General features: G+C 36.0%; 2 protein-coding genes across 3 annotated transcripts; one reads left to right on the top strand and one right to left on the bottom strand.

Annotated features, from left to right (window-relative positions):
* Window positions 1-1931: 1931 nt before the first annotated feature.
* Window positions 1932-27247, bottom strand: SCLT1_1 (Sodium channel and clathrin linker 1). 2 transcript variants are annotated; one of them, XM_051209059.1, is made up of 11 exons: window positions 26814-27247; window positions 26636-26779; window positions 26414-26604; window positions 22531-22639; window positions 20482-20613; window positions 18654-18875; window positions 16994-17075; window positions 16800-16960; window positions 15352-15636; window positions 12524-12651; window positions 1932-2209 (listed from the first exon to the last, which is right to left on the bottom strand). In XM_051209059.1, exons 1-10 carry the CDS (start codon window positions 26880-26882, stop codon window positions 12550-12552), a joined length of 1497 nt encoding a protein of 498 aa, XP_051074480.1. In that variant the 5' UTR covers window positions 26883-27247; the 3' UTR covers window positions 1932-2209; window positions 12524-12549. The 2 variants fall into 2 exon arrangements, with proteins under 2 accessions (XP_051074480.1, XP_051074481.1); XM_051209060.1 differs by having other exon boundaries at window positions 1932-2493; window positions 26636-27247.
* On the top strand, window positions 23817-27247 carry MS3_00001593 (uncharacterized protein). Its single transcript, XM_051209058.1, has 2 exons — window positions 23817-24706; window positions 26829-27247. Exons 1-2 carry the CDS (start codon window positions 24152-24154, stop codon window positions 26844-26846), a joined length of 573 nt encoding a protein of 190 aa, XP_051074479.1. The 5' UTR covers window positions 23817-24151; the 3' UTR covers window positions 26847-27247.
* Window positions 27248-27908: the final 661 nt, after the last annotated feature.

Genomic DNA, 27908 nt, shown 5'->3' with positions numbered 1-27908 from the left:
CTTATCCCGTCTTGTCATAGGAATTTCTGTAAAGAACTCGGAGTGTTTTCCTGTCCTAAGATGTTTAGTAGCGGATACTAAGTGCGGGTATCATTATCGTTAGTCACCCTTGGATTCCGGGTTTGTATAACAAATTTCGTGTATTTTAGAGAACGACTAACTTAAACGCTCAATTTCACGGCTTGATTATATTTCAGAGATCATAGTATTTTAGCTCTTGTAGCATCTATGTATAGTAACCCATTAAGTAGACAAAATTTCATGTATTCAGCTTAGTTACTTTCCGTACGAGGACATGTGTCAATTATCCGTGCCTTTGTATCTGTTTTCGTCTCCACACCGTATATGATAAACAAGTGTTTTATTTCCACCCATTGGGATATTATATCATGCCTTACGAGACGCTATCCATTAACGTTATAATCAGGCTATCAGCTTTTAGTCAATGATCAGCCGAGTACTTTTCACTGTTCATTCACACAATGCTACAGATAGAATACTATAAGACAACCCCTGGAAAGTTTCGAAAACCCTACGGTATTATGACCTGACACCAGTTGACTGCATACATTTATATAGTTTCACTACATTTTAACTTGCGAAGTAAAAGCTGTATTCGGTAGACTTGACCGCTTCTCACATGTTTTACGTACACCGTTTGTAAATGTTTGGAAGCATATATCAGCGTTTCATTTCATCTGAACAACTTAGTTCTGTATTGTTACTGGTTCATTTTAGTAGTAGTAGTTCTTAAAAGTTGTAACCGTTAAATACTGGCTTATTCTATAAGTAGTTAGTATATCCCATTCATAAATGAGGTTCCAAGTAGTGAAAAAGACAGTCAGTTCAGAATTATACATTTTTCCAGTAGCTTATTCCTGCTTTGTTACTTATTCTCATATTATGATGATCACCTACTAAATATGTGTAGTTATCCAACCATATAATGTTCAATCTCATCAATTTTCTCATAAACTAACGACATATTGTTGTCGACTCTCAAGCCTTAAGTTTATATTACCGAAAACTAGTGCTTTAACTGAGCACACATGTGTGTTTATCCGTAATATTCTTATTCGTAGTAATGAGGAAATAATGTATGGTGTTTATGCCATATAAATTTGGTGCTCAAAGTTATATGCAACAAAGGCATGTCAGTGTATATGTGTGTGGAGTTATATCTATACTTATACGCTTTGAACGTTGTTAGGCGTTACCTAGTAAGATGAATAATATTGACTGATGTAGGGGTAAATTAGAAGAATATTAGCAGTAAAGAGATCAAGATAAAGCACTAATCTACCCGGTTGCTGATTGTTGGTCATTCAGTACTGATACTGGTTTATGCAAACATGGTTAGTGAAACACTATTATCTTGTGTTTTAGGCCTTCTTTCTACACTTAAGTTTTGTTCATAGTGTGTCTTACTAATTTTGTTCGGGTTGAGCATAGAGAGATCAGAGTAGCATTAGTATTTTTCCAACTTCAGATTCGCTCGGGAAAACAATCTTCACTAACTCATGACCACATTTCAAGTATATCGAGATGAGCAAAGGTATATTTTGTCTTTGATAGCCAACTGATTGTAGCGCAAAACAAGATGGTGATCACTTGGCTTATTGATATATTCAGAGTTGCAGTTTGCTTTATAGACTAAGTTGAGCTGTTTTGTTTGTTTGTTGAGTCCATTAGTTTGTTAGGTATAGTTTAAAGAAACTACATTGATAAGTAAACTACACCTATTTACCAAGGCTTCAATAAAAACGACTAGATGACTTGTTGTCCAACTTTTTCGAATTTTACCTGATAAGGGATTGTCGGTGAATATAGCAAGCCACCAGATTGCTTATCATAACCATCACCAAAATTCTATCTGTTATCTTTGGTAGAGTTATATCGTACACATATAAATCAAAACTTTAATGGTAACACTGGTTTTTTCATTATTTCGATGGAATCGTCAACAAAAATTTCAAAAAAATATTGAGAGTAAACCGTATATACATTAAAACCAGAGAAGAGAACAATTCTTTCCTGGTTTTCTTTTATACGTTTTATTAATCTTGAGTAGTGATTCATTTCCACTGTTTCGCAATTTGTGAATGATCGTATGTAACTAATTTCCACTTTGCATCTAACCCATTGTCAATTAATATAGGACAAAATAATACTTAGATAAGCGATATGGGTATTTCACTTGTTCAACAATCTGTAATTAAATAAATTAGTAATTTAAAAGAAAATCTGTTGTCATGAAAGCAAAAATGGGATGGCAAATTATTCTCTTATTGTCAACATTATCACTAAAATATGAACAATCATTAGTAAGGTCAAACACAAGTCTTCAGTGTCCAATAAGTGGATTGCTACAACTTTACTATCTGGTAAGTAATGTCTCTATTATTTGCGTACTTGAGGAAATTACTCTTGGGCAGCATATCATTCATCCTTATCATCGGGTATTTGGGAAATCGCATGATGAAATAAAGCCGACTAAAGAAAGATACGAGGAAAAATAAAGATGATGCAGTTGTACACAACAATTTACTTTTGAAGTCATATGATTAAGATGTAGACAACGATGAACTTCATTTTATCTGAGATCACGTTTTCAACTACGTATTTGTAACCGTTAGAAGACTTCAGGAAGTAAAGTGTACTACCTTGTACACAGTTGAATGACACATTTGATGAACTAGGAACAACAAATTGTGTTCCAAACACAGTTCACTATGAAATACTATGCTGTTCTGTAGGCTGTCTCAAAAAACCGGATAAATATGAGATGACTTTCGGTTACTTGGTCGAGTGTTATTATTGGAAGAAATTTAGGGGCGGCCAAAGCAAAACGTAGCATCAGTGCTTGAAGTCACTAACTTCTAGTCTGAGCCATGTTGGTAGATGCAGACTACTTGGTTGGGGTCCGCGTGACCATCGTAACCAATGGTTGGAGACTGTTGGTGACAAGGCTCAAAATCGATCACAATGGCGTCGGTGTATACACTCGATCTTCCCTTAAACTAAGAGAGTGAAATCGCTCCATATCTTTCTTTCTACGAATTAATTCTTTCATCCTGTACTATATCCTTATTGCAATCTTTCTTTTATACATCAACACCTCTGAATTAACTAATTTTATGGATCCGGTGTCCATCTTGTTGTGTTAATGAGGTATGGCAACTTGGACCGATGCATATATGTGCCTGGTCCTACTTTCTAGCTGACTGACTATAATTATAAAATTAAAACACAGTTCAGCGGAGTGATCTCTTCTCAACGAATGTATTATCAAGCCGTACAATCGTATATATATATATATATATATATATATATATATGAAAAAAGTACTAATTCCGTGAGGAAATGTGAACACAATTAACCAAGATGACGTAATAGGAAGATTATAATACTAGATTACGTAATACGGATGATAACAATAGATTTAGTGAATATAATAAGATGAATAAAATGTTTTTGTTATAATAATTAAAGGTCATAGAGGTGTAGAAATAAATAAGGTGATATGATGAGCATTTACGAATAAAATAAAATAATGAGAATATAAGTATAGGGGGGGAATGCAGTAATAATAATAATAAGATGATCAAAATAATTAAGGCCAAGGTAACGATAACTGTTGTGAACAGGAAAACAAGAAGCCCTGACAAACTATGAAAGCTATTTTTCGGGACGTTATTCCATTTTATTCAAAGCTTGTAAAACACTGACATTTAATTTTGTCCCCAATCTATTCTACAGAACATAAGCTTTCGTCCGATGTATGATTCATTGTCATACCCTTTTTTTTCCGAAGCTATTGTAATTTAAACATAATATTTTGCACCCTATTTTCTACTCTAATTCCCAGCTTTGGACATAATTGTACTTTTTCTAATTATCGTATGTTGTGGTCGGGTTATTCACTTATTTATTCATGTACCTTTTTACACTGAACTGAACTGAAATCAGGATATCAGGAATGGATCGAGTAGTGTTCCAGTTGTCTTGTCTTCTCTCATTTGCGTGCTTGTCAGCCAATTAGGTGATAGAATAGTTTTCTTCTCTCTACCCCATTTCGAACTCACGCGTACTAGCCTCAAGGTTAGGTCGGTCAGCCTATCACGCCAAGGTCTTAATCTGGATTAGATAAGTATCCTCAGCACCAAAAGTGGGTAGACAGACCAAGGGACATAACAACAACGATAAGACGTACTTCTTTTGCACGCATAGTTCTGGTTTAAGCTCCTGAATGGTAAGAGCTTCGGCTATTTTTAAGAGTTGGATGCGAAGAAGTCTGGGTAGATTTGAACGAATCATATAAACAACCTTAAGATTAGATTGTGGATCTGTAGAATGGTTACAGTCGATTAGGTGTTCAAGTGCAGAACTCCTAACTGCTTTCCTTTCACTCTTATAGAACCAAGCTGGGATATGTTCCCGTATCCGAGTTGAAAGCGAGCGCTGGCTACGGCCAATGTACCTTGCTCCACAAAAGCAGGTGGACTGGTAGATGCACATAGAGGCGACCAGACGCGGAAGCTTATCTTTTATGGATACAGAAAGTAAGTTCCTACTAGTGAAGGTTATTCGCAGTTTAGCCGCATTAAATGTTCTTCTAATCGTTGTTGTTAGACGATTTTTGATTACGTCTGATGCTCGATCACCTTTAAATTCCAGACTTATATAAAGGTTTCTCTTCGGGACAGAACAACTAGATTTCTTGTCGTAACTACTTCTATTCATATTCTTTTCTATGAAATGTTCTGGGTAACCATTTTCATCAAGGTTTTCTCGAGGAATGCGAGTTCTTCGTTAATGCATTCCGTACTGCGTATCCGATGTATTCGATAACATAAGAATGGATGAGGTTTCTCTTTCTACTTGACGGAACCCAGCTATAGAAGTTGATTAGCTGGCCATTCCATGTTTGTTTTCTAAAGACGGATCTTTTTAAAGAACCATTACTCCTTCTCATCAGACGTATATCGAGAAAAGGAATTGATTGGTATCGCTCCCTCTCTAACGTGAAGTCTATGGAAGGGTGGCATGAGTTAAAGGTGTGTAAAATATCATCTAAATCAATATTATCGTTACAAACGACAAACGTGTCGTCCATGTATCTTACGTATAGGTGAAATTGATTGATCGTTGAACTGAGTTGGTCGTTTTCTAGTTTTGCCATGAAACAGTCTGCTAAAATTGGACCCAATTGAGACTCCATTGCAATCCCATCCCTTTGTCTATATATTTCATTGTTGAAGCTGAAAGCACATAGACCTGGTTTAACGTTACCTCCTATTTTGGATATGTCGAGTTCACCATACCAACGAATTGCCAAATGGTTAGCTTAAAAATTGGAACCAGTCAGAAGGCAAGTATCTAAACATTCTATTCATGATACTTTCCAATTTATTGATCGTATTAAGGACGTTAATACTTCTGAAAAACACATGTTCTCGCTTGACGTTAACTCTTTGTTCACTAGTGTACCTTTAACCGAAACGATATGTTATATATGTGAGTATATTGATTCTAACAACATAGATCTAGGTTTGCCGACTGAACACTTGAAAGAACTATTGTTACTCTGTACTCTTAATGTCCAGTTCAGTTTCATCATCGTTGCCTCTTCGTCGTTTCTGCTTATTCTCCCACTGACTGCAGCTCAGATGATGTAAAAGATGAGTTTTACAGAAAGCTTTCCGACCTTCTCCGAAAAGCTAAGCGCTCTGATGTAGTAATAGTGGCCGGTGACTTTAATGCTCAAGTAGGTAAACTAAGCGATAGGGAAAGACACCAGGGTGGATCTTATAGCATCGTGGCTCAAAGAACAGATAATGGCGACCGTCTGTTGCAGCTATGCTCAGATAACCGCCTGTTCCTTGCAAATACTAACTTTAAGCATAAGGAAAAACATCTTTTAACATAGAGACCCCCTAATTCGTCCCAACGTTGGACCCAAATAGATCACATCGCTATCAGCCACCGATGGAGGGGCTCGATGGAAGACTGTCGCTCATTCTGGAGCACATGCCTAGATTCAGATCATGCTCTAGTGCGAGAGCGTATTTGCTTGCGTCTTACTGGACGTAGGAAAGACGCTGCAAGGAAACCTCTTAGGGGCCTACTTAATGATAGTCAAGCTAAGAGTATATTTCAGGAACAACTAGGAAAACAGTTAGGCAGTCATATAGGTGATGCCCACCCCGGTGCAGCATGGAATGATATCCGAAAAGCTGTGGAAACAGCAATGATATCTGCTAGTAAGGTAAACCAGAAGGTTAGGGAGCAACACTGGATCTCAGCAGCATCTATCTCACTGATAGATGCTCGGAAACTCATTCCACCTGGCTCTGAACATAATGAAAAGCGGAGTCAGCCTAAGCGCAAGCTGACAAGAAGCCTACGCAATGATCGCGAACAGTGATGGGTAGCGAAAGCAAGAGAGATGGAAAAGGTGGCGGCAATAGGTAATAGCAGACAATTGTTCAGACTCGTTAAGGAAACCGGAATTAGGAACCCGACCGTTAGCGAAACAATCTCAGAGAAAGATGGACATATTATTCATTCTTAATCCAGGAGATTGGATCGATGGGCAGAACACTTTAGGGATCAGTTCAACTGGCCTTCAGCCACACTTCGGTTTCCCACGATCTCTAGTCAACCTGAATGGCAAGTTAATGTAGGTCCTCCGTCCCTTTACGAAGTTGAAAAAGCCATAGGAAATCTGAAACGAGGGGGAGCAGCAGGCCCTGACAGGTTTACTCCTGGGATTTTTAAGGATGGTGGTCCAGTATTAGCAATGAGATTAACCGAGGTCTTAGGTAGAATTTGGGAACTGGACGTAATCCCATCTGACTGGTCTCAATCACTGATTGTGCCAGTCTATAAGAAAGGACAAAAGTCCTCTTGTGACAATCACAGAGGAATCAGTTTGACTAATATAGTGTCTAAAATATTAGCTTCAATAATACTTCGACGCCTAACTAAAGCTCGTGAAGAGCAGACTAGAGAAAATCAGGCTGGTTTTCGACCTGGACGTGGTTGTATAGATCAGATATTCACACTACGTCAGGTTCTAGAACACAGACACACATTCAGACGCCCCACAATGGTAGTATTCCTCGACCTTAAGGCGGCATTCGACTCTGTTGATCGTGAGGTTCTATGGCAGTGTTTGTCACTGAAAGGAGTACCAAAGAAGTACATTAACCTTATAAAGGCTCTCTACTCCAACACAACTGGTAGAGTGAGAGCTTATGGCGAACTGTCATCAGAATTGATTACCTCAAGTGGTGTTCGTCAGGGCTGTCCACTCTCCCCATTCTTGTTCAACTTTGTGGTCGACGTACTTTTAGAGATAACACTCTCCTCATCTAAATTTCCAGGGGTTGAACTTCCACCGGGAGGTTCAATTGTTGACTTAGAATATGCAGATGACATAGTTCTATTTGGTGAGGACGCTGACAAAATGTAGAGTCTTCTAACCACTATAAGCAACAATGCAAGCATGTTCGGCATGCGATTCCCCCCTCAAAATGCAAAATGTTGCTTCAGGATTGGGTTGCATTGACACCCGAACTAATGATAGGGAGTGAATTAGTTTAGCGTGTCGACCTCTCCACTTATCTTGAAAGTCTCATCAGCCCTTGTGGTCTGGTGTGTGACGAAATCTCAACACGGGTACAGAAGGCTCGACTAGCTTTTACCAACTTGCGTCATTTATGGCGTAGGCGAGATATCCGTCTACCAACCAAAGGACGGGTTTACTGCGCAGCAGTTCGCTCCGCCCTACTTTATAGCAGTGAAACATGGCCGGTAAGATTAGAGGATATTCGTAGGTTACTAGTATTCGATCATAGGTGTCTTCGAAGCATTGCTCGTATATCATGGGACCATCGAGTAGGTAATGCAGTTGTTAGGAAACAGGTACTAGGTAAGGATGGCAAATCAATTGATGAAGTAGTGAAACTTGATCAGTTGAGATGGCTGGGACACGTGTTACGTATGCCCAACGACCGACTGCCTCGACGTGCTATGTTCAGTGGTATAGGAGTAGGTTGGAAGAAAGCTAGGGGCGGCCAAACCAAAACATGGCACAAGTCCATGAAGTCACTGACAAGTGGACTGAGTCATGTAGGTAGGTGTAGACTACCTGGTTGGGGACCGCGAGATGATAGCAACCGATGGTTAGAGACCCTGAATGACATGGCTCAAAATCGTTTGCAATGGCGCAGGTGCATCCACTCTCTGTGTTCTCCCAAATTCCCATCTTCTGAATTCTTCATGTCCCTTCTTTCCTCTTTCCAAATTTATTTCACTGGATTATACTCTTTAAATAACATCTCCAAACCCTAATCTTCCCGATTACTGCTTATACTCTTATTACGTCTACCACTATGGGATTTGAATCGACAACTGCATCTCTGTGCTAATGTGGTGTGGCAACTCGAACTGATGTACGTACGTACGAAGTTCTACGTTGTTACTGACTGACTGACTGAGGCTAGTACGCGTGAGTTCGAAATGGGGTAGAGAGAAGAAAACTATTCTATCACCTAATTGGCTGACAAGCACGCAAATGAGAGAAGACAAGACAACTGGAACACTACTCGATCCATTCCTGATATCCTGATTTCAGTTCAGTTCAGTGTAAAAAGGTACATGAATAAATAAGTGAATAACCCGACCACAACATACGATAATTAGAAAAAGTACAATTATGTCCAAAGCTGGGAATTAGAGTAGAAAATAGGGTGCAAAATATTATGTTTAAATTACAATAGCTTCGGAAAAAAAAGGGTATGACAATGAATCATACATCGGACGAGAGCTTATGTTCTGTAGAATAGATTGGGGACAAAATTAAATGTCAGTGTTTTACAAGCTTTGAATAAAATGGAATAACGTCCCGAAAAATAGCTTTCATAGTTTGTCAGGGCTTCTTGTTTTCCTGTTCACAACAGTTATCGTTACCTTGGCCTTAATTATTTTGATCATCTTATTATTATTATTACTGCATTCCCCCCCTATACTTATATTCTCATTATTTTATTTTATTCGTAAATGCTCATCATATCACCTTATTTATTTCTACACCTCTATGACCTTTAATTATTATAACAAAAACATTTTATTCATCTTATTATATTCACTAAATCTATTGTTATCATCCGTATTACGTAATCTAGTATTATAATCTTCCTATTACGTCATCTTGGTTAATTGTGTTCACATTTCCTCACGGAATTAGTACTTTTTTCATATATATATATATATATATATATATATATATATATATACGATTGTACGGCTTGATAATACATTCGTTGAGAAGAGATCACTCCGCTGAACTTTGTGTTTTAATTTTAATGTTTAAATGAGAATTATCTGTTATTATAAAGACGAGATTTCTTGTTCAGTGAGAGGATTTATCATGATTGTCAATCATATGTCATGGGAAACAAACTGATATTTTCATGGTAGACTTGCGCCAAATGAAGAACTATCAAAACTCAAGAGGGACTGAAAACATGAAATGTATCGGTCTCAGACCCCCTTACTGACTCGAATATTCAATCACAAACTGCAAGTCCTAGACATTATATAACTACAAACAAGCCACAATATTTGAGATGCTGGCTCTAGAAAACATAATGTGAGCACGATCAAACAAAATTTGCTGTGTCAACACTTCGTCTATTTTGACACTAAAGCTTTCCGTAAACCAACATATTCCGGGAGATGTTTATGCTACGAGTCTCCAATTGTTCTTCCCAAGAAGGTTGGTACGGCTAAATATCTGCATAGTCGGTATAACTATCTTATTACAGATACACAAAGTAAAGAAATTGAGTTAAATTTAATTTTGTCTACATTTAAGATAATCATTAATCCTAATGTTTTTGAAAAGTGTTGAAAACGAAAGAATAACAAAATCGTAGTGCTTACCGTACAGCAAAGAAGGATCATAATAAATCTAAGATTCTTGATAAACATGATGTAAAAGTTTTTTTCCATCCTCATGATATCGGCATGTCAGCACTGGTGACATTTAAGTATAGGTTGTCAAGAGAATGACTACAAGACAGCATGAAATTAGGCCTCATGAGTGTAATTTAGTATACATGGGGGAAACATACAAGCAGCTGAATGTGAGGTTAAAGAGATAGGTTATGCGGATCACTAGTGTAGATGATTTATTTGGATGGTCAGGGTCTATTCAAATTGGACAGGAATAGTATGGACTTCTAGCCTACGTCGAAATTACCTTGCGGTAAATGCCCAATATGGTTTATTCCATAGTGATAAACAGGTAGATTGGTTTCCTGGCTAAAATAAATGTCAGAGCAAATTTACAATTGACTGACCACTGGGTAGTGACTAATGTCATGTATTCAAGTCCTTTTTAATGTGCATATAATTCTACTGATTAAGTTTCGATGTGGTCATTAGTCTTGGCAACTCGATATCGCGTGCACTATTTTGAAGTGTAAGGTGGTGGTTGGAGGTAGTCGATTGGAAACTTTGTACCTAGACTTCCTGCTATTTGGCGCTCGTCAGCAAGGTGTACCTGCAGTCTGGATGGAACTAGTGTTGCTTGACAGATTTGGTCCCATGTCAACCGGCCCCGCAGCCAGAAGCGTTGACAGTGAGCTATCTGGGCCGCGACTGACCTCCAGTAGAACCGAAATGTATTTACAATTGACTGGTTGGTCATTAATGTCATGTATTTCAGGTTTTTACAATCAGTAATCCTAACTTGTAACAGCATGTTTTGGTGTAGTCTAGAACATTACAATTTAGTGGGGACTTCACATTTGGATCATTACTCTGCAGTTTAATTGTGAGCGTTTACTTATTACGTAAGATTCTCGATAGATTGCGACACCCATTGTCATCAGTAAGTATGCACCTCAACTTTCTACTTCTTCAGTCAAGAATTTCGAGAAGATTTCTCGAAATTAATACTGCTTAGCATGCAGTAAATTTGAAGACTGATAGTTGTAAGTATGTCGAAACATGGCATCAATCTCCGGAGTCTTTTGCTTGTGCTCCGAGCTTGTAGGAGTCGCAAACGCCAAGAAATATAGATGACAAGCAATTCCTATGACGTAGATGCATTTATTTTTTCATCTTAAGTGTTCACTTGACCAATAAATCCCATAAAATTCATTAGTGTTTTATTCCTTTCTTCTAAGTACTTTGAAAATTAAGTTTTCGAACTTTCCATTACTATTGGTGTTACTATTCTCCCCTTCTTTGTTTTTCCTCCACATTCTGACACAGGATTTTGCGAGCTTTCACATCGTTCATGTCTAATTGTCTTTTAGTAGTCAGTGAATTACCATGCGGTTAGTTGATTTGCAAATAATTGATCAAATGTTAAGTCACTCTTTACTGTGGCCTTATTGTTAAGTCGCCGTAGGAATTAAGTCAAATTGAAAAGTTTTAACGATTGGATTTCGATTTGGTAACTATTTGGTATCATATGCGTTCCAAATGTTTGAAGGCTACTTATTTGGCCTTGGCTGTGGGGAATCATTCATAGATTTTTTAATTGATATCAACCTGTGATAAGAGCACTAATTTGCTAATTTCCTAAAAGCATCCACTAGAATAACTATTCCTTTACATTCAGATTGAGTCTATTAGTGAATATAATCTCCTAATAAGTCACAAGATTTTTCATCATAGTTGTTTATGGTTACAAAATATTTAACTGTGAAGTTGACAGGATAATTGCGTCTTTTCAAACGTTATCAACATAATTCTATTATCCCTATTCTTCAGCAAGACTGGGAATCATGTGAAAATTAACTTTGGTGAAAAATCACAATTAATGAATATAACATAGATAAATAGTTCACAAGTACTGACAACTATGAGCTTGATTTGTAATTACCGAAATACAGGTTCTTACAGTAAGTGAAAAAGATGATTTAAAATTTACGTTACAATCACAAATATTAATCGAATCGACTACTATATTAGCTAAACTAATCTAATGTGATTTTTAAAAAAAGTCAAGTATTACTGATTAAAGAAATATGGCTTATTAATGAGTAGTGCGCAGCATTTTGATATCAAAGTAGTTAAACAACCCCCGGCTTTCGTTTCTCTTACTCTAAACATCACTTTATTTTTGTTTTAAAGGATATGAATTATTTTTGATCGGTGAAATGAACAAATTAGTCATTTTGCATATTCTGGATGCTAACTTAATGAACAAATGCTTATTAGTCCATTCCATCCTCCATAGCTAACCTTATTTTCGGAGACTGTGACGCGTACTGATATCTTTTGGTGTTTCTACCTATAACCTATAAATTCACTGATTTTTTCAAACTGACTTACGTTTGAATGCTTGATTAACTTTGATGATCTGAAAGTTATGCATGTTTTAACTGTGGGTAACGTGATTATTGGTAAGAGACACGTTATTACATTTAGAAAGTCCTTAATTTTTTACAATCATGATTTAATGGAGTCATATAAAAATTGTATGGATCATTCTACTTACGTCATCACGTTATTGGTAGACATTTGTCATTTACTCCGATATTTTCCTATTTCCGTCTCAAATGCATTGGTTTGTTCTTCAAGTTGGTTGGCTAGTTCTTCTGCTTCCTTTCTCCATTGTGACGTTAACTAAGTAGTGATTATAATAAATGTATTTGACTATGCTTTCAAATATTATTAAACTATAAACAATATAAACGGAATATACATTCATTGATAAGAACATGAAGCCGAAAATGCCAAAACCACAAACAATTATAGTAGAAAAGAAAATTTTATACATGAACATCGACTTCAAAGGTGACAGAACCGCATATATCTTGAGGAGAATTTCGGATTCGTTAAAAAGGACATTCTTCGCAGCAACATTGAGGATATTATTCTCCAGCCGATCACTGTTCACCAATAATCTGAAAGATAAATTACCGCATTTGACCAACTCAATGTGCATTTACCAATTTACCTGCTCTTGTGGAGCTAGGTATATAGGTCGTTCAATGCGTACTTTATCCAAAAGAATTCAAGAACATTGTCCGGCGTGGCTAAAAAGAGGAGGCAACGGCTCAATAAGAAGTTCTATAATCGAACACCTTGTGAACACAGGTCACTCAATCAAGACAGACTCTGCGTTCAAAGTCATCTACAAGGTAAGTAGAAGCCTTCCTAAGACAATTAGACTGCATCTTCTTTGCATTGCCGAGGCAATAGCCATACATTTTGAAAAACCAGAATTATGTGTACAAAAGAGACTGGTACAACCTCTTCTTTTACCATGGTCTTAATGTATTAAAAAATTTTTTCTCTTTCTTCATACTTTTGTTCCCTTACAGCCACCTGCTCCACCTTCCATCTTCCTTTCAAATCTTCTACCCCCAACCGGTTTGTTTTTATTTCCACGATCATTCCGACTACATTTCATCTCCGTTTCAACATTTTATTTTATCATGCCGAGCCATCCTTACCTGATGAATACTTTAGCCATTAACTATCAAACGATTATTAAACTTTCCTTGTTTTGAAAGTTTTTTCTAATACCTTTGTTTATTTAACTTCACTCTCACCATGTATAAGAGAAGTTTATTATCAGTATTATTATCATCCTGTAAAAATAAGTATATATATTTGCGATTGTACAGCTTTGAAAATAAATTCGCCGAAAAGGGAACTCTTCGCTGAACTAATCTTTCTTTCTTATAAACAACATGCCGAAAATTAACTATACTTAGCGGAAATCACTGCAAATAGTTGTAGTAGTTAGTATCTTACGTTTCTGACCAGAATTGAGATCAAATTATTATTAACTAATTTTATTTCTACCACATTCAAGGACTATTTTCTTCAAGTAGTTTCGTTTTAATGTTATCTTTTCTCTATTTCCTAGGACATCGCAAATATATGTACACATAATAGATACTTGTCTATCCTAACATGTAAACTCAATACAGTTCAAATTGTTTAGTGTTACGTTATTCAGAGTGAGAAAGTTGCTTTAGTTTGTTGTTCAAAGTTGTCAGTCTTGTCACTAGTGTGCGTGATAAATATTCTGAAGGTCATGCTACTGAACCCAACCGTAGGTTCTACCTTGATATAGCGATCAGGCTTGTATATCATAATGAATCGAGCAAGGTATATTGGATAGAATACTCATTCCTTTAGGTCCTACCATGAAAGACAAGTCAGTTGAAGAGCAATAAGACTAAAAGCAGATATCTTGTAGTCCGAAGGGGAAGTCATACTGCTGACTGTGTGGGTGTGTAGTAACAGTAAGACTTTTCCTTTAAACAAGAAGTATATTTAGCGATACCCCTTACAATAAAACAACAAGGTTAGACATCTTCAATGCTAAAACTACCAGTACTCGAGATCACTTGATATTGGCATTTTATGAAACATGTCTTGCCGTGTATTTTTAAATTAACCTTTTGGATATAAATGTGCAAAATAACTATCATAGCGCCCACTTTGTGGAAAAAAGGTTACGATTGAAAAAATCGCTTATCTTCTAGGTTTTTCTAATAGTAGAAAATTATCAGTTAGTTCAGGAAATTGAAGATTTGTCCGGAAAGGAATGATATTAAGCAAATTACTTGGTAATTCCCTTAGTACAGCATACTTTAGATACATTTTATAATATATTCTAGTGAATAAATACTCTTACTGATTTTTCCTACAAAATATATGCAAAGTTTAAATCCTAAATATAATGAGATGAATAAACACTTATCGTTCTAGTCGAACACCAAAATAGTGTTTTAATCATTATTTAGTGGCTAAAATACATAAATATTAGTAAATAATAATGCTTAACATTTTTACAATAAGTAAGATATCCTCTCTTTATAATTCAGTGAACGTCGTTTGAAATGTAAGAAGTCATAAAAATTTAATCTTTCAAATGAAGCAAGCTTTAAAAAGCACATTCTGGTGATAAATATAACATTCTATGATGTTGTTGAACTTATTTTACGGAGTTACTGATTTATCTCTGCTTATGGAAATGAGTCAGGGTAAATTTTACTTCTGGGTATTTCAATATTTAGAAAGTTATAGTCATGAAGCGACATTGTATAGAGAAACAGTGGAAACATGGAAGCACCAGAGAGCTATGTTGTTCATAATTGTGATTTTTTAGTAGTGCGCTTTCATGGTATCATACGAGATTGGATCCAGTACATCCCAGTCGTGTGGTGAGCACGATATTATTTAATCACTAAGTCGAAAAACAATGGTTCACATTTACATTATAGCTGTTTCAGTTTATTTTCCGTTATACGAACGGATAAAAGTTTAATTTGTGCTAAAACATTAAAATAATTATTATTTACTTACTATTTGTTGCTTATCTAACAGATTACGCCAATTTTCATCGGTTAATTTATTTACTTTTTCAAGTGTTTCGATCTTTAATTTATACTCGACTTCTTGCATTTTCATTGACTGTTTTATTGAGGTGATTTGAACTTGTGCACTTTTTTGTACAGCTTCTAACTGTTGTTTAAGACAATTCAATTGAAGTTCAGAATTGAACAAAACTTCATTTTGTTTATTATAATGGTTTTCATTCTTTTTCCGTTGTAATTCATTATATTCAAAGCGTTCTATAAGCAATTTGTTCTAAAACAACAAAGTAATTCTATATGATTCATGATTTTAATGAATTCGGTTCGAACCAAAAAACCAACCTTGGCATTGATACCTACAAACTAAGTGAATATTTCTATGGAAAATTTAGGAATGTATTGATAACTATTACTTCCTAGTTATTGTAATCCTTTTTACTTGAAAATGAATGAATAATTGTCGAAATATATAATTTCCACGGAAATACATATAATAATGAACATATGAGTGCCATACAGATTAGTACTAATAAAAGTTGAAGATCAGCTAGGCGTTCCATCTGTTGTGGATGCGGAGGAATAGACCAATAATTATGATGTTAAGTCCAGTGGTGTCCTTGGACTTTAAATGGACATTTCCTATTGGTCGATATCTGTTCACTTGTTGAATATTGTACAAAATGTTGTTTTCTATTTATGGTACGATGTGGTATGCTTGATTGGTATATAAACAAAGTATGTTTGAAATATAATGATTCATAACTCAGAGGCCGTGACTTGCGTTCTTGACTCAACTGGCTGGGATAGACAGGGAAGCAGGGCCAATCAGGGCACTAGGTCGTCCACTACTTGTTTACCTGTCACTGTGATCGATCGATAAATAAACGCTGCTTGTCAAAACCTGCAGTCCCACACGTTACAACACCATCGAGAAGGATTTATGCAACATTTAATAGCGACCCTGAGATAGTAGAGAAGTTAGACGACTAAACCATCCAGCTCAGAGAACGAAACACCAAAATAACGACTCTTGAAGTTAAACGCAATACTCATAAACAACTCGATGAGCAGATTGAATTTCAAACAATCTGAATTGGTTTAATTTGTTTGTTTTGGGTTATAACAAGTGTTAACAGTATCAAAGAGACTCAAACAAAACTAAGTGCTATCCATTTACATAAGCCTTACACTCAGATGTATTTCAATAGTTTACAGGAACTTACGTCCATACATAAATAGATAGGTTCATAGAAATCATGTGATAGATATAACAAAGATATTACACATAGATCATACACGTAATTGTCTCGGTAGCTGAAATCAATCACTGTCAACATTTCTCTTGTTTCAAAAAGAAATAATTTATAGTTAATATACTCTGACATTTGTTCAAGTTTTTATCTTTATCAAGTTTAACTTGTTAGGAATGATATTTACCTTTTCATTTAATTGTTCAATTTCGATTTGTTTAGATGCAACTAACTTTTCTTTGTTGTTACATTCAGTTTCCAATCTTAACTTTAATTCATTGCATAAACTCTCAGCGTGTATGGCACGTTTTCTAAAAGTATCCAACAGACAATCCAGTTTCGAATCGCCTGAAGTAGTATTTACATTAAGAACAGATTTACCTTCATTATTTACATCGTTGATATGATGACCAAGGTTGTTTGTTTTATAAAATTCTAGTTGAATGGCCAATTGACAGCGTTCCTATATATTAGAAAAATTTGCTGAATGATATTAACGATGCTAATAATCAACTTAATGATTACAATGCAGTTGGTTAGTTTATACTTCTATTGTATATAGTGCAATTCAAGTTTAGACCACCTTTTGTATAATAACCAATCCCACTTTTTAGGAAGCCAAACGAACTCACATTATTTCTTCATATCAAGTGAAGTAGCTATCTATATCGAGCCTATAAGTGGTGGGCTAAACGAATAGGAGAGCAATCTTAGATTAACTTGAAACTATATTTTAAAAGTTAAAAAAACTTCCTATCCGCCAGTATAGTTCTTTCGTTTGAGAAGGAAACTTTATGAAGAAGACAAAATGTAAGAAAAAGTTGACTATCGGTTAAAGAACGCCCCAAAATCAAGCTAGGCGTCATTTAGACTTCGACGAATGTTTCTACAATGCATTTGTAAGTATTATCTCATCGTTTTTATTTAAATCAATGTCAGTCAGTCAGCTAACAACGTAGAAATTTGTACGTACGTACATCAGTTCGAGTTGCCATACCACATTAGCACAGGAATACAATTGTCGATTCAAATCCCATAGTGGTAGAGGTAGTAAGGGTATAAACAGTAATCGGAAACATTAGTTTGAAGACGTCATTCAAGGAGTATAATCCAGTGAAATAAATTTGGAAAGAGGAAAGAAGGGACATGAAGAATTCAGAAGATGGGAATTTGGGAGAACACAGAGAGTGGATGCACCTGCGCCATTGCAAACGATTTTGAGCCATGTCATTCAGGGTCTCTAACCATCGGTTGCTATCATCTCGCGGTCCCCAACCAGGTAGTCTACACCTACCTACATGACTCAGTCCACTTGTCAGTGACTTCATGGACTTGTGCCATGTTTTGGTTTGGCCGCCCCTAGCTTTCTTCCAACCTACTCCTATACCACTGAACATAGCACGTCGAGGCAGTCGGTCGTTGGGCATACGTAACACGTGTCCCAGCCATCTCAACTGATCAAGTTTCACTACTTCATCAATTGATTTGCCATCCTTACCTAGTACCTGTTTCCTAACAACTGCATTACCTACTCGATGGTCCCATGATATACGAGCAATGCTTCGAAGACACCTATGATCGAATACTAGTAACCTACGAATATCCTCTAATCTTACCGGCCATGTTTCACTGCTATAAAGTAGGGCGGAGCGAACTGCTGCGCAGTAAACCCGTCCTTTGGTTGGTAGACGGATATCTCGCCTACGCCATAAATGACGCAAGTTGGTAAAAGCTAGTCGAGCCTTCTGTACCCGTGTTGAGATTTCGTCACACACCAGACCACAAGGGCTGATGAGACTTTCAAGATAAGTGGAGAGGTCGACACGCTAAACTAATTCATTCCCTATCATTGAAACAATATATTACGGGCTCTGCAATATGTAATAGAGCACACGTATTATTGCACCACTTTATATCGTGCCGAAAGGAAACGGGTTTTGAGCGCTACTTCGTTTTCAATGCTTCTCTAACTGACGTAAGTTCGTAACTATATATATAATCTACACTAAATCAGTTGAATGTAATGTTACTTTCAGTTTACCTTTTCCATATGGTGCAGTTCATTTAATAAATTCTCAATATTTTCATTGGCTTTCTTTTCTATTTTATCTATTTCTTCCCTTGTACGTTGACCAGATTCTTCAGTTAGTTTATCGATAACGAGTTGGAGTTTTGAAAGTTCATTTTCTGCATTTTCTCTTCTTTGTATTGCATCATCACGCTCGTTAGTTAATGTTTGACTTAAAGATATTAATTCTGCAACCTGTGATGCAAAATAATATATATATATATATATATATATATATATATATATATATATATATATATATATAATGCTAATCATACTCTTTGTTCATATAACTGTAATTAGTTGACTTAAAACTCCATCAAATTGGAATTTCAAAAAAAATATTGATTATATTTCTATCGAAAATCTTGGTCGTGAAAAAACCTGAATCACTGATATAGTTCTTTACCAACTGAAATGTCGTAACTTTTGGTAGTCGAGTCTCACTTTCAGTTTAGTTATTAGTTGTTGTTTCTAGTTTTTATACAAATAAAAGATAGAAAACATGGTACTTCATCATGTTAACTGTTTTCATTTTTGAATACCAACATAGCTAAATACGTGTGGGTAAATGATTATTAACTTAGTGAAGTGCATTAAAAAGTGCCTACAGTTTGATCAACATTATTTGGATAAATACTCAATCACATTGGAAATTAAATCAAGTTAAAAGCTACCCTTTCTAGATATACTAGTTATCACAAAATTATAAACTCGAAAAATAATACACATAAGCCAAGTCTTGTATTGCGATATCGATAATGCACCAACTCGCGAAACCAGTGTGTACTCATTTTATTTGGAAAAGAGGAAGCGCATTATGCTGTTCATCTTTTATAGAGAAAATGAGAGAAACGGATATCCGACGGCTGTCTTCTCATAAAAAAAGAACTACTCATATGTTTACCAAAATATGCCTATTAAGCTCACAATGACTTACAAAGTCCCGTGTACATAGTAACAGTCGAATAACTTTATTCTGCACGAAATACTTATGAAGGATTGCAATTAGATACCTGAGATTCATACAGTAACGAAATCATTGAAACATGTATTATAGAAGACTAAGATGCAATAACAGAGAAAACAAGCAAGACTTGGTCGAGTACCGTTTGCGGGATTGTGGGTGCACTCTACTGAGGAGTCCCATAGTAAGACGAAATGACCGTTCGATGCTTCCAGGTTTACAATGGTGGTCTAGCTTATATTGACTCGTGAATTCGACCGTTAAGAGCTCGATCTATTAAATAAACTCCAATTACTACAGAAAACGAAACAGCAAATAAATTATTCTCTTTTTATCAACCAATAAACATGATATCAGCCTAATTTAGCTTGGGAAATCACTGCAGAATTTTTGTTTGTGAAAATTTATTTCTTTAGCCCTACAAAATATTCCTTCAATGCTATAAACTGAAGTGATGTAATCTATTCGTAGTTTATGGTCAACATTATCTCTAAACAATTATTTTAGTGAGCTCAATTGGGTTTGTAACGTTACTCCTGTAAAAAGAATAATACTAAACGACTTCATACATAATAACAAATAACTTATGGATTAATTATGGGACTATCTGTTTAAAAGCAGACAGTCATTTAATGGGTACAAATAAAAAAGATGGATGGTAAATGTAATTTGAATTTGTCAGTTTTTGAATTGAAGAGTGGTAGGTTAAGTGAAAGTAATAAAGTAGTGAGTATCAATCAATACAAGCTGACTTTCTATAGTATATTTTATAATTCTCTCCAATAATTTTTACCTATGATTAACTGTTATTCATTTATTGATATTACCGCTCACCTTATGTAATGCATCCTCAGTTAGTTGAGTGGATCCATTGTATTGTCTTTGAAGTATAGAATACTTGTGTTGTAATTCACCAAGTGATTTAATAGCACTTTCTTCACGTCTACAAATCTCAATCAATTCTCTCTAGAAATATAGTAAAGCCATTTCCGTTCAACGCATAATGTTTCACATATGCAATTTTATTTGTAAATATTGCAAGTATAGAATATGTGCGGGTAAATACGTTTATAAGTGATATCTACCTTCTGATTAAAACAAGTTCCAAGTAGAATGAGGTGTACGCTCTAGGTTCAACGTCTAATCACTATCTAATATGTGACTAGTCAAGCAATAAGCTTCAAATTTGTGCTTTGTTTTACTTTTCCTAGTTGTAGCCGATAAAAATTCTACCCATAGAATAATAAATCAAATTGAACAACATAAACAAGTAAAACCGATAAATGTCAGTCATCATAAGTGGGTTGATCAATTAGTTGTGGATGAGTAACTTATCGGTTTTTTATAGCTAATTTAATACTTAGTAGATAGTAAGTTTAAAAAACCAAGCTTTGAGTATCACGCATACGTTTTCAATCGTGGATGATGCATTTAGTAGTACTAGATGTAATTTTCAGCGTGAAACTGGAAACGAGCGAGTTGAAAAATTTTCTCACATAGCTTATTTATTTGTAGTAACTTGGATCGTAGCTTCGTTTGCAGTGAATATACTGTCAGTATGCAGCCATATACACTTATTTAATGTGATAGCTCCATCTCTAACATTGTCTATTATTGTCGATATCGCATAGAAAACTAAATATATAATGATATACCGCCTGAATCCCATTCAGCATCAACATTGGGTGTTTAGATATTCATAGGGACGTTCGCGATTAGCTGTAAACAAGATTCCCTTTGTTTTATTTGATTTCAAATGTAAAGCTTTACATATGTAGTAACATGAAGGCAAATATTTTCTGACCCTTAGCCGTGAAATGGCATAAGAATGTATGAACGTAGAGTGGGAGATATTTAACGTATTAAGTGTGCTTAAAACTTGTGATGAATATATTTTGCATTGCTATCAATCATTCTGAAAGATAAGTATTCGATGACTTTGATGAATCAAATGCAGAGTTTCCATATTTTCAAATAAAGGTTATAAACAATTGGGTTTTTTATGCAAGTGTTTAGACGAGTGATAGCTTACTATATAACCACAACTAAATTAAAAGTCCGGGATAAATCGCAAAATGTAAGAATTTTTTGCAAGTTATGAATACTTTCAGTCTGATGCAATAATCCTTTAGTTTGATTTGATGATATCTCCATCAGAAGGTAATGTCAGTTAAACGGACACTGAAAAATAGGGAAGGGCTATATAAATGATTCGTTATGGACTGGGACTCCTTAGCACCGTAAAGTTACAAACATACAGGGATCAGACGCGAGGTCTTCATATCTAGCAACATGCATAATGCCAGTCCGCCAGTGAATAGAAATACAATGACGCACATTTTCCATCTTCAATCAATTTCTTAATTGAAGTGATACCGATCCAATATCACCAGTGAATTGTCTTACTGCCAACTTAACTAACTTTACAGATTATAGCTCCAATCCTCACTGACAGAATATTCCATATTATTATGGACGTCAATCAACATCATAACTAAAGTTCAACTGTTATATATTAACAAGATTGGCGTAATTTATGAAAATGGCTGTCACTGATAGTGAGGAGGATTATTACTGTTGGATCAATTTAGCTAGTACACGTGAAGATTTATTGAAGTGAATTGACAAGAAGTTGGTATAATTAACGTTTCATAAAACTAACACGGTAAGTCTACTTAATTTTTGTATAAGGGGTTTACATCTCAGTATGCGAGGTATTTGGATTTTAAGTACTCTACGTTGTCCCATACTTTACTTACTCTTTATAGATAAAACATTTACGTAAGTTTCCATCATACAGTTATTTTAATTGACAAAATAATGGCATTTTGTATCAACCTGACAATTATTATTCCAAAACAATTAAACTGTAAAACTAATTACTTTGAATTCATTAGCTGTCTCTCGTAACTTCCCAAAACCAATCAGTTCATTGTAATGTCCTTTCTTCAAAGTCAATTGCTTTATGTTTTGTTCGGTGAATGATGATAAGCTGTATGAACAAATTTTAATTATTAATTACGACTAATTATTAAAAACGATCAAAAAATATATGATGTTCACTTCACTAAATGATAAGTAGTAAAAATAACGTTGAAAGTCAGACCCGAAAACTGAAATGCAGCCTCAAAATAATAAACCTGGATGATTCAAACTTCCGGTTTATGGAGGAATAAGATATATCAATGTTATTGGCAACTCTCGTAACTAAAAGCCAGGACTTAGAGCCCAATATTTTTCATACCGGGTTTGGTCGACTAGATTCATCATATCAATGTTTCTACTCTTCAATTAGTCAGTCAGTGATGAAAACTACTTCAAAATTGAACGAACAACTACAAATCAAATGAATAAACATATATGAGTTTATAAACAATCACCCACCATTTTAATAACCCAACTAAAGCGACTCTCTACAGTTGCAGCTTATGAATAACTCAGTCAAAGATAGATCTGTTGGTCTGAATGTTAAAATGTGAGATAAATGTACATGTCAGTAATATCAAATGAACAATCGTTATAGAAGTAATGTGTGGAAATGAATACGAATACATCATAGTGATTCACACTGTTTTTCAACTTTTGAGCCATCATATACAAGTATTTCTCTTTGTGTAATTATCCATGTGTAGTTGTGAAAATTTTATGTGTTTGTGTCCATTATCACTCACTCCACTCGCCACCTGTTTTAGCTTGTATTTATCTATCTTTCTAAATGCTGAATCATGCTTACTAAAAATGAGAAGGCTGAAAACCTTTCTCTTGATCATATCTCTTACGGTTTATCTAAATAAACGAATGTATGATATATACTTATCCGAAACACCATTCATGTTTGGACTTTTGATATGCCGTTATTCTAAACGTGTTAGGTCGACAGAATATATGCAAAGACAAGTAAGATATATATATCATCCCTGTCCAGTAATACTGGAATCAAAGGGACATACACAGAAGACATCGCAATTTTTTTCATTAGGAATTGTATGTAGGGTCATCCATATCGTCGTTCGACTGCAAACTGTTAGAAACCTCGATTGGATTAGCATTATTCCAACATATTAGAGATCCCACAAGATAAGACTTAAGAAACTCTTCCTCTCTTTTAGATTCGGTCTTCACACACGGTGATGACGTTGGTCAAATGGCTTTTCTCCCACCACTTGGGAGAAGTGACCATGCGGTCATCTTATTCAAATTCATGGCTGAGATTGTCTGTCAAACAGTTGCACCGGCCCGTCCCAACATATGGAAGGCAGATATGCAGGCAATTAACTCCACAGCATCGGCTGAAAACTGGGAAATTGACTCAACGGCATCAGTACAAGAGGCATGGACTCTATTCAGGCAGTTATACAATCGGGTAACTCAACCATACATACCCTGAACTGTCCCAAAGAAAAAGAAGCACGGACGTCCCTGGATAGGGCGGGATATTCGACGTTTATTAAGACAAAAGAAGAAATGCTGGGACGTTGTCATCCGCCTTGGCACAGCAGGTACGATGGAACGCTACAGATCGATAAGAAACGAGTGTATAACGAAAATTCGGGAAGCTCAAAGAAAATATGAAATGCAGCTGGCACAATCTGCACTCAAGCAGCCCAAAAGAATATTCTCGTACATAAACTACAGAACATGGATGCATCACTGGATTCCCAACCTAATTAAAGTAGGAAGTGAATCTGAAATGATAGGGGAAGATCAGGAAAAAGCAGAGGCTATAGCTGACTATTTTGGGGCAGTTTTCACTCAGGAACCTCCTCTAGAGAAAGAACCAGACCCAAATATAGAGTCAACAAACCAGCTGCTCACCGTGGACTTCGACCAAAACGATGTGCTTAAGGCTCTTAGCACCCTAAACATGGAAAAGTCAACAGGACCAGATGAGCTACACCCCAAAATCTTGAGACATATTGCTCAATATATCGCAGCCCCACTGACTGTGATATTCAATATGTCACTTGACCAAGGTGTGTTACCTATGGACTGGAAGGACGCAATGGTCACTCCCATACACAAAACAGGTCCACGACAAGTTCCATCGAATTACAGACCCGTAAGTCTCACCAGTGTTGTAATTAAAATACTAGAAAGAATAATCAAACGGACCATAACGGCATTTATGGAAACCAATAACTTGCTGAATATGGCACAACATGGTTTTAGAAAGGGTCTATCCTGTCCAACGAACCTCCTTATAGCAAGGGAGTTCTGGATTAATGCGCTAGACAACGGAAACTCAGTGGATGTTGTCTACATAGATTTCAGTAAGGCTTTTGACAAGGTGCCAACTAATAGACTGTTATGGAAGTTGGAAAACCTTGGTATTTCCAGACCTCTTTTAAAATGGATTAAAGATTTCCTAGTAGGTCGTAGACAAAAAGTAAGAATAAGTTCCAAGTGCTCCATCTGGAGACCAGTACTTAGTGGAGTACCCCAAGGTTCCGTCCTAGGTCCTTTACTTTTTATAATGTACGTTAATGATCTTACAAGTATAGTACAGTCTCCAATGTTATTATACGCTGACGATGTAAAAAGTTGGCGAGTAATAACTGGAGACAAAGACGCATGTGCTCTTCAGGCAGACTTAAATAATATGATAAACCGGTCTAAAGAGTGGCTGATGCCTATCAACTCGGAAAAGTGTGTCTACATGCACTTGGGGGATTCAAAGGTTAATAAGTACAATATAGGGGATGTGTCATTACCCGTAGTCCGGTCTCATAAGGATCTAGGGGTGACAGTGAGTAATGATCTTAAGACGACGGCCCATTGCCGGGAGGTCGCAGCCAAGGGGTTTCGAACCCTCTGAGCTTTAAAACGGACATTCACTAAGTTAGATACTACCATGTTCACCACAGTATACACATCCTTAGTGAGAACTAAGCTAGAGAACTGCGCTCAGGCTGCAAGCCCCTGTTTAAAAGGTGACTCTGACATACTAGAAAAAGTACAGAGGGCAGCTACCCGTGCAATTCCGGAACTTCGGGGTTTATCATACAAAGAGCGGCTCGAAAAACTGGACCTCTTTACTCTGTCCTACCGCAGACTAAGGAGAGATCTAATATTGATGTACAGAATACTGAGAAATGATTTCGGACCTAACTTATTCTCTCTCTTTCTTCCCACCAGATCGAGACACCTCAGAGGACATAGCAGGCGAGTAGAAAAGCCAAGAACGAACAAAATACCCGTGGCATACAGGTTTTCACACCGCGTCATCAATACTTGGAACCTGTTGTCTGAAGCAGTGGTGTCCGCACCTTCAATTGACTCTTTCAAGAGAAGACCGGACACTCACAGAATCATACTAGAAAAGGAATAACATAGGCCGTAGGCCATCTGTCCTTACTACACAAATCTGAATCTGTATGTATATGGACCACATAATTATTGACGGTTAGTCAATAAGCAATAAATAAATGACCTGTAACTTTTCACATTTATGTTGCCATGGGTCCGCTGCAACCCTTCGTAGTACCTAAATGCTAAGATAGCAGTAAACACTTTTTAAGACCATGAAGTTTGAGGCTTTCAACTTTGTACATTATGTACTGGGAGTTCCCTTTTATCAGCCACTACATTACAAGACTATATTCTGAAAAATCATTTTGAAGCTATTGAATTAGGTATGTGAACAAACCATCTAAAGGCTTAAAGTAAAGAAAATAATAGTTGCACAATATGTTCCAAAGCATGAATACATATGTGTAAATACATATATGTAAATATGCATATTTCGGGTACATGTAAAAATCCTCACTTTGAATATATTTGTGCTTTCAGTTCATTCAAAATTTCGATCGTAAAACTTTCACAGTGAGACTTAATTTCGCTTTTTTCTTGGTGGGCAATATCAGCTACTGTAGATGTCCGATAAAACCTCAGCTCACTTAATGCACAACTCAACTCTTCTTCAATCCTTGAACGAAGAACTGTTTCATATTTTAGTTCCTATGATGGTTAAGCGAACTAAAAAACATACTTCACTCAAAGAATCTAATTGTTGCTCAAGGTTTTTAATGATGTTGAAATTTTCATCGGTAGAAAATTGGTTGTTTACGAATAGTAACTCATTTGATCTTAACTGCATATCATTCACTTCCTGCCTCAACTTTTTTATTTCTTTCTGTATAAAGTTGAATTAAATGTCACTCAATAACCTCATTTTCTTTTAGATTCACTTCAAATCTTGACAAATGAACAGGCCTGTTTGGGACGCAGTTCCTCATGATGTGTGTTGACACAATTGAAAACGCAACATGTAACCGTAACTCAACAACAAGCACTTAAACCCCATTGAGTAGTGCTATGATGATTTCTTTTTATTTATATGTATACTGAAATACTTTGCACTAGCGATATCTGTTATTGAGATCTGCTCTTTTTAGGAACTTTGTGTACAGTAGTAAAAATGAGAAGTACCCCTCTACAGTGTGATCTTACAACTTATAATTTTTCATATTAAATCTTCTTGACTTTTACGATAACTGATGTCACTTTAAGTTGTACACCTTGTTATGCCAGAACGTCAGTGTCTAATTCAGCGGAAGCTTATACGACACATTTTCTATTATTATTGTTATTATTATTATCGTCACTATCCTCCTCAAGCAGTCAGACCCGTGTATGACGCAACTAAATAGTCCAAATGTTTCCAGATGGATAAGCACTGTCTTTCATTTTGAAGGGCTTCTTCACCTAGCATCACTGAATCACCGATGCCTTCAGATGGAGTCCTGAATATACTAAACAGTCAAAAGAGAAGTTAGTCAATAATAATAGAATACTGCCATCAACTCTAAAGAATATATCTACTCAACCCCTAAAGAACTTTACGGAAGCCACTTAAATTACTTAAGCCAGAAGCGAATCCCGAAATTGCGTTACACGTAAAGATTAGAAGGTGCCCCTACCGTCCACTCTATACCTAGTAAATAAGTTTTTTTTAAAAACTAATGTTTACATTAATCCCAGAATACTACTAGTTGAATAAAATAACACAATAGATAGCTAAATAGGTCTGAAAAGTATATGCAGCTATAAATCCTAATGTATTGCTTATCTCGAGTAACCCTTAACAGGTTACACTTGAGTCAGTAATACCTTCCACAAGTATAACACTTTTAATTTTAAGAGATTGGATTTTCCACCTGAGACTAGAAGAGTTCATATTTAGGATTTTGGACTACTTAACTATTTAAGTTTGTAATCCCCCACCCATAAGGCACAGTCCTACGACCAGGGATGTCGAAATA

This window comes from Schistosoma haematobium, chromosome 1 (genome assembly GCF_000699445.3).
Source record: "Schistosoma haematobium chromosome 1, whole genome shotgun sequence".
Lineage (NCBI taxonomy): Eukaryota > Metazoa > Platyhelminthes > Trematoda > Strigeidida > Schistosomatidae > Schistosoma > Schistosoma haematobium.
The sequence above is the reverse complement of the archived record's forward strand: the minus strand, read 5'-3'. Positions and strand labels throughout refer to the sequence as shown.

Coding starts and splice junctions, on each gene's coding strand:
- MS3_00001593 (XM_051209058.1), top strand. CDS start 24,152: ATGGAACGCTACAGATCGATAAGAAACGAGTGTATAACGAAAATTCGG.
- SCLT1_1 (XM_051209059.1), bottom strand. CDS start 26,882: ATGAGGAACTGCGTCCCAAACAGGCCTGTTCATTTGTCAAGATTTGAA. Junction 26,780..26,813: donor TGAATCTAAAAGAAAATGAG/GTTATTGAGTGA, acceptor AACTTTATACAG/AAAGAAATAAAAAAGTTGAG. Junction 17,076..18,653: donor AACTGCACCATATGGAAAAG/GTAAACTGAAAG, acceptor TCTAATATATAG/GAACGCTGTCAATTGGCCAT.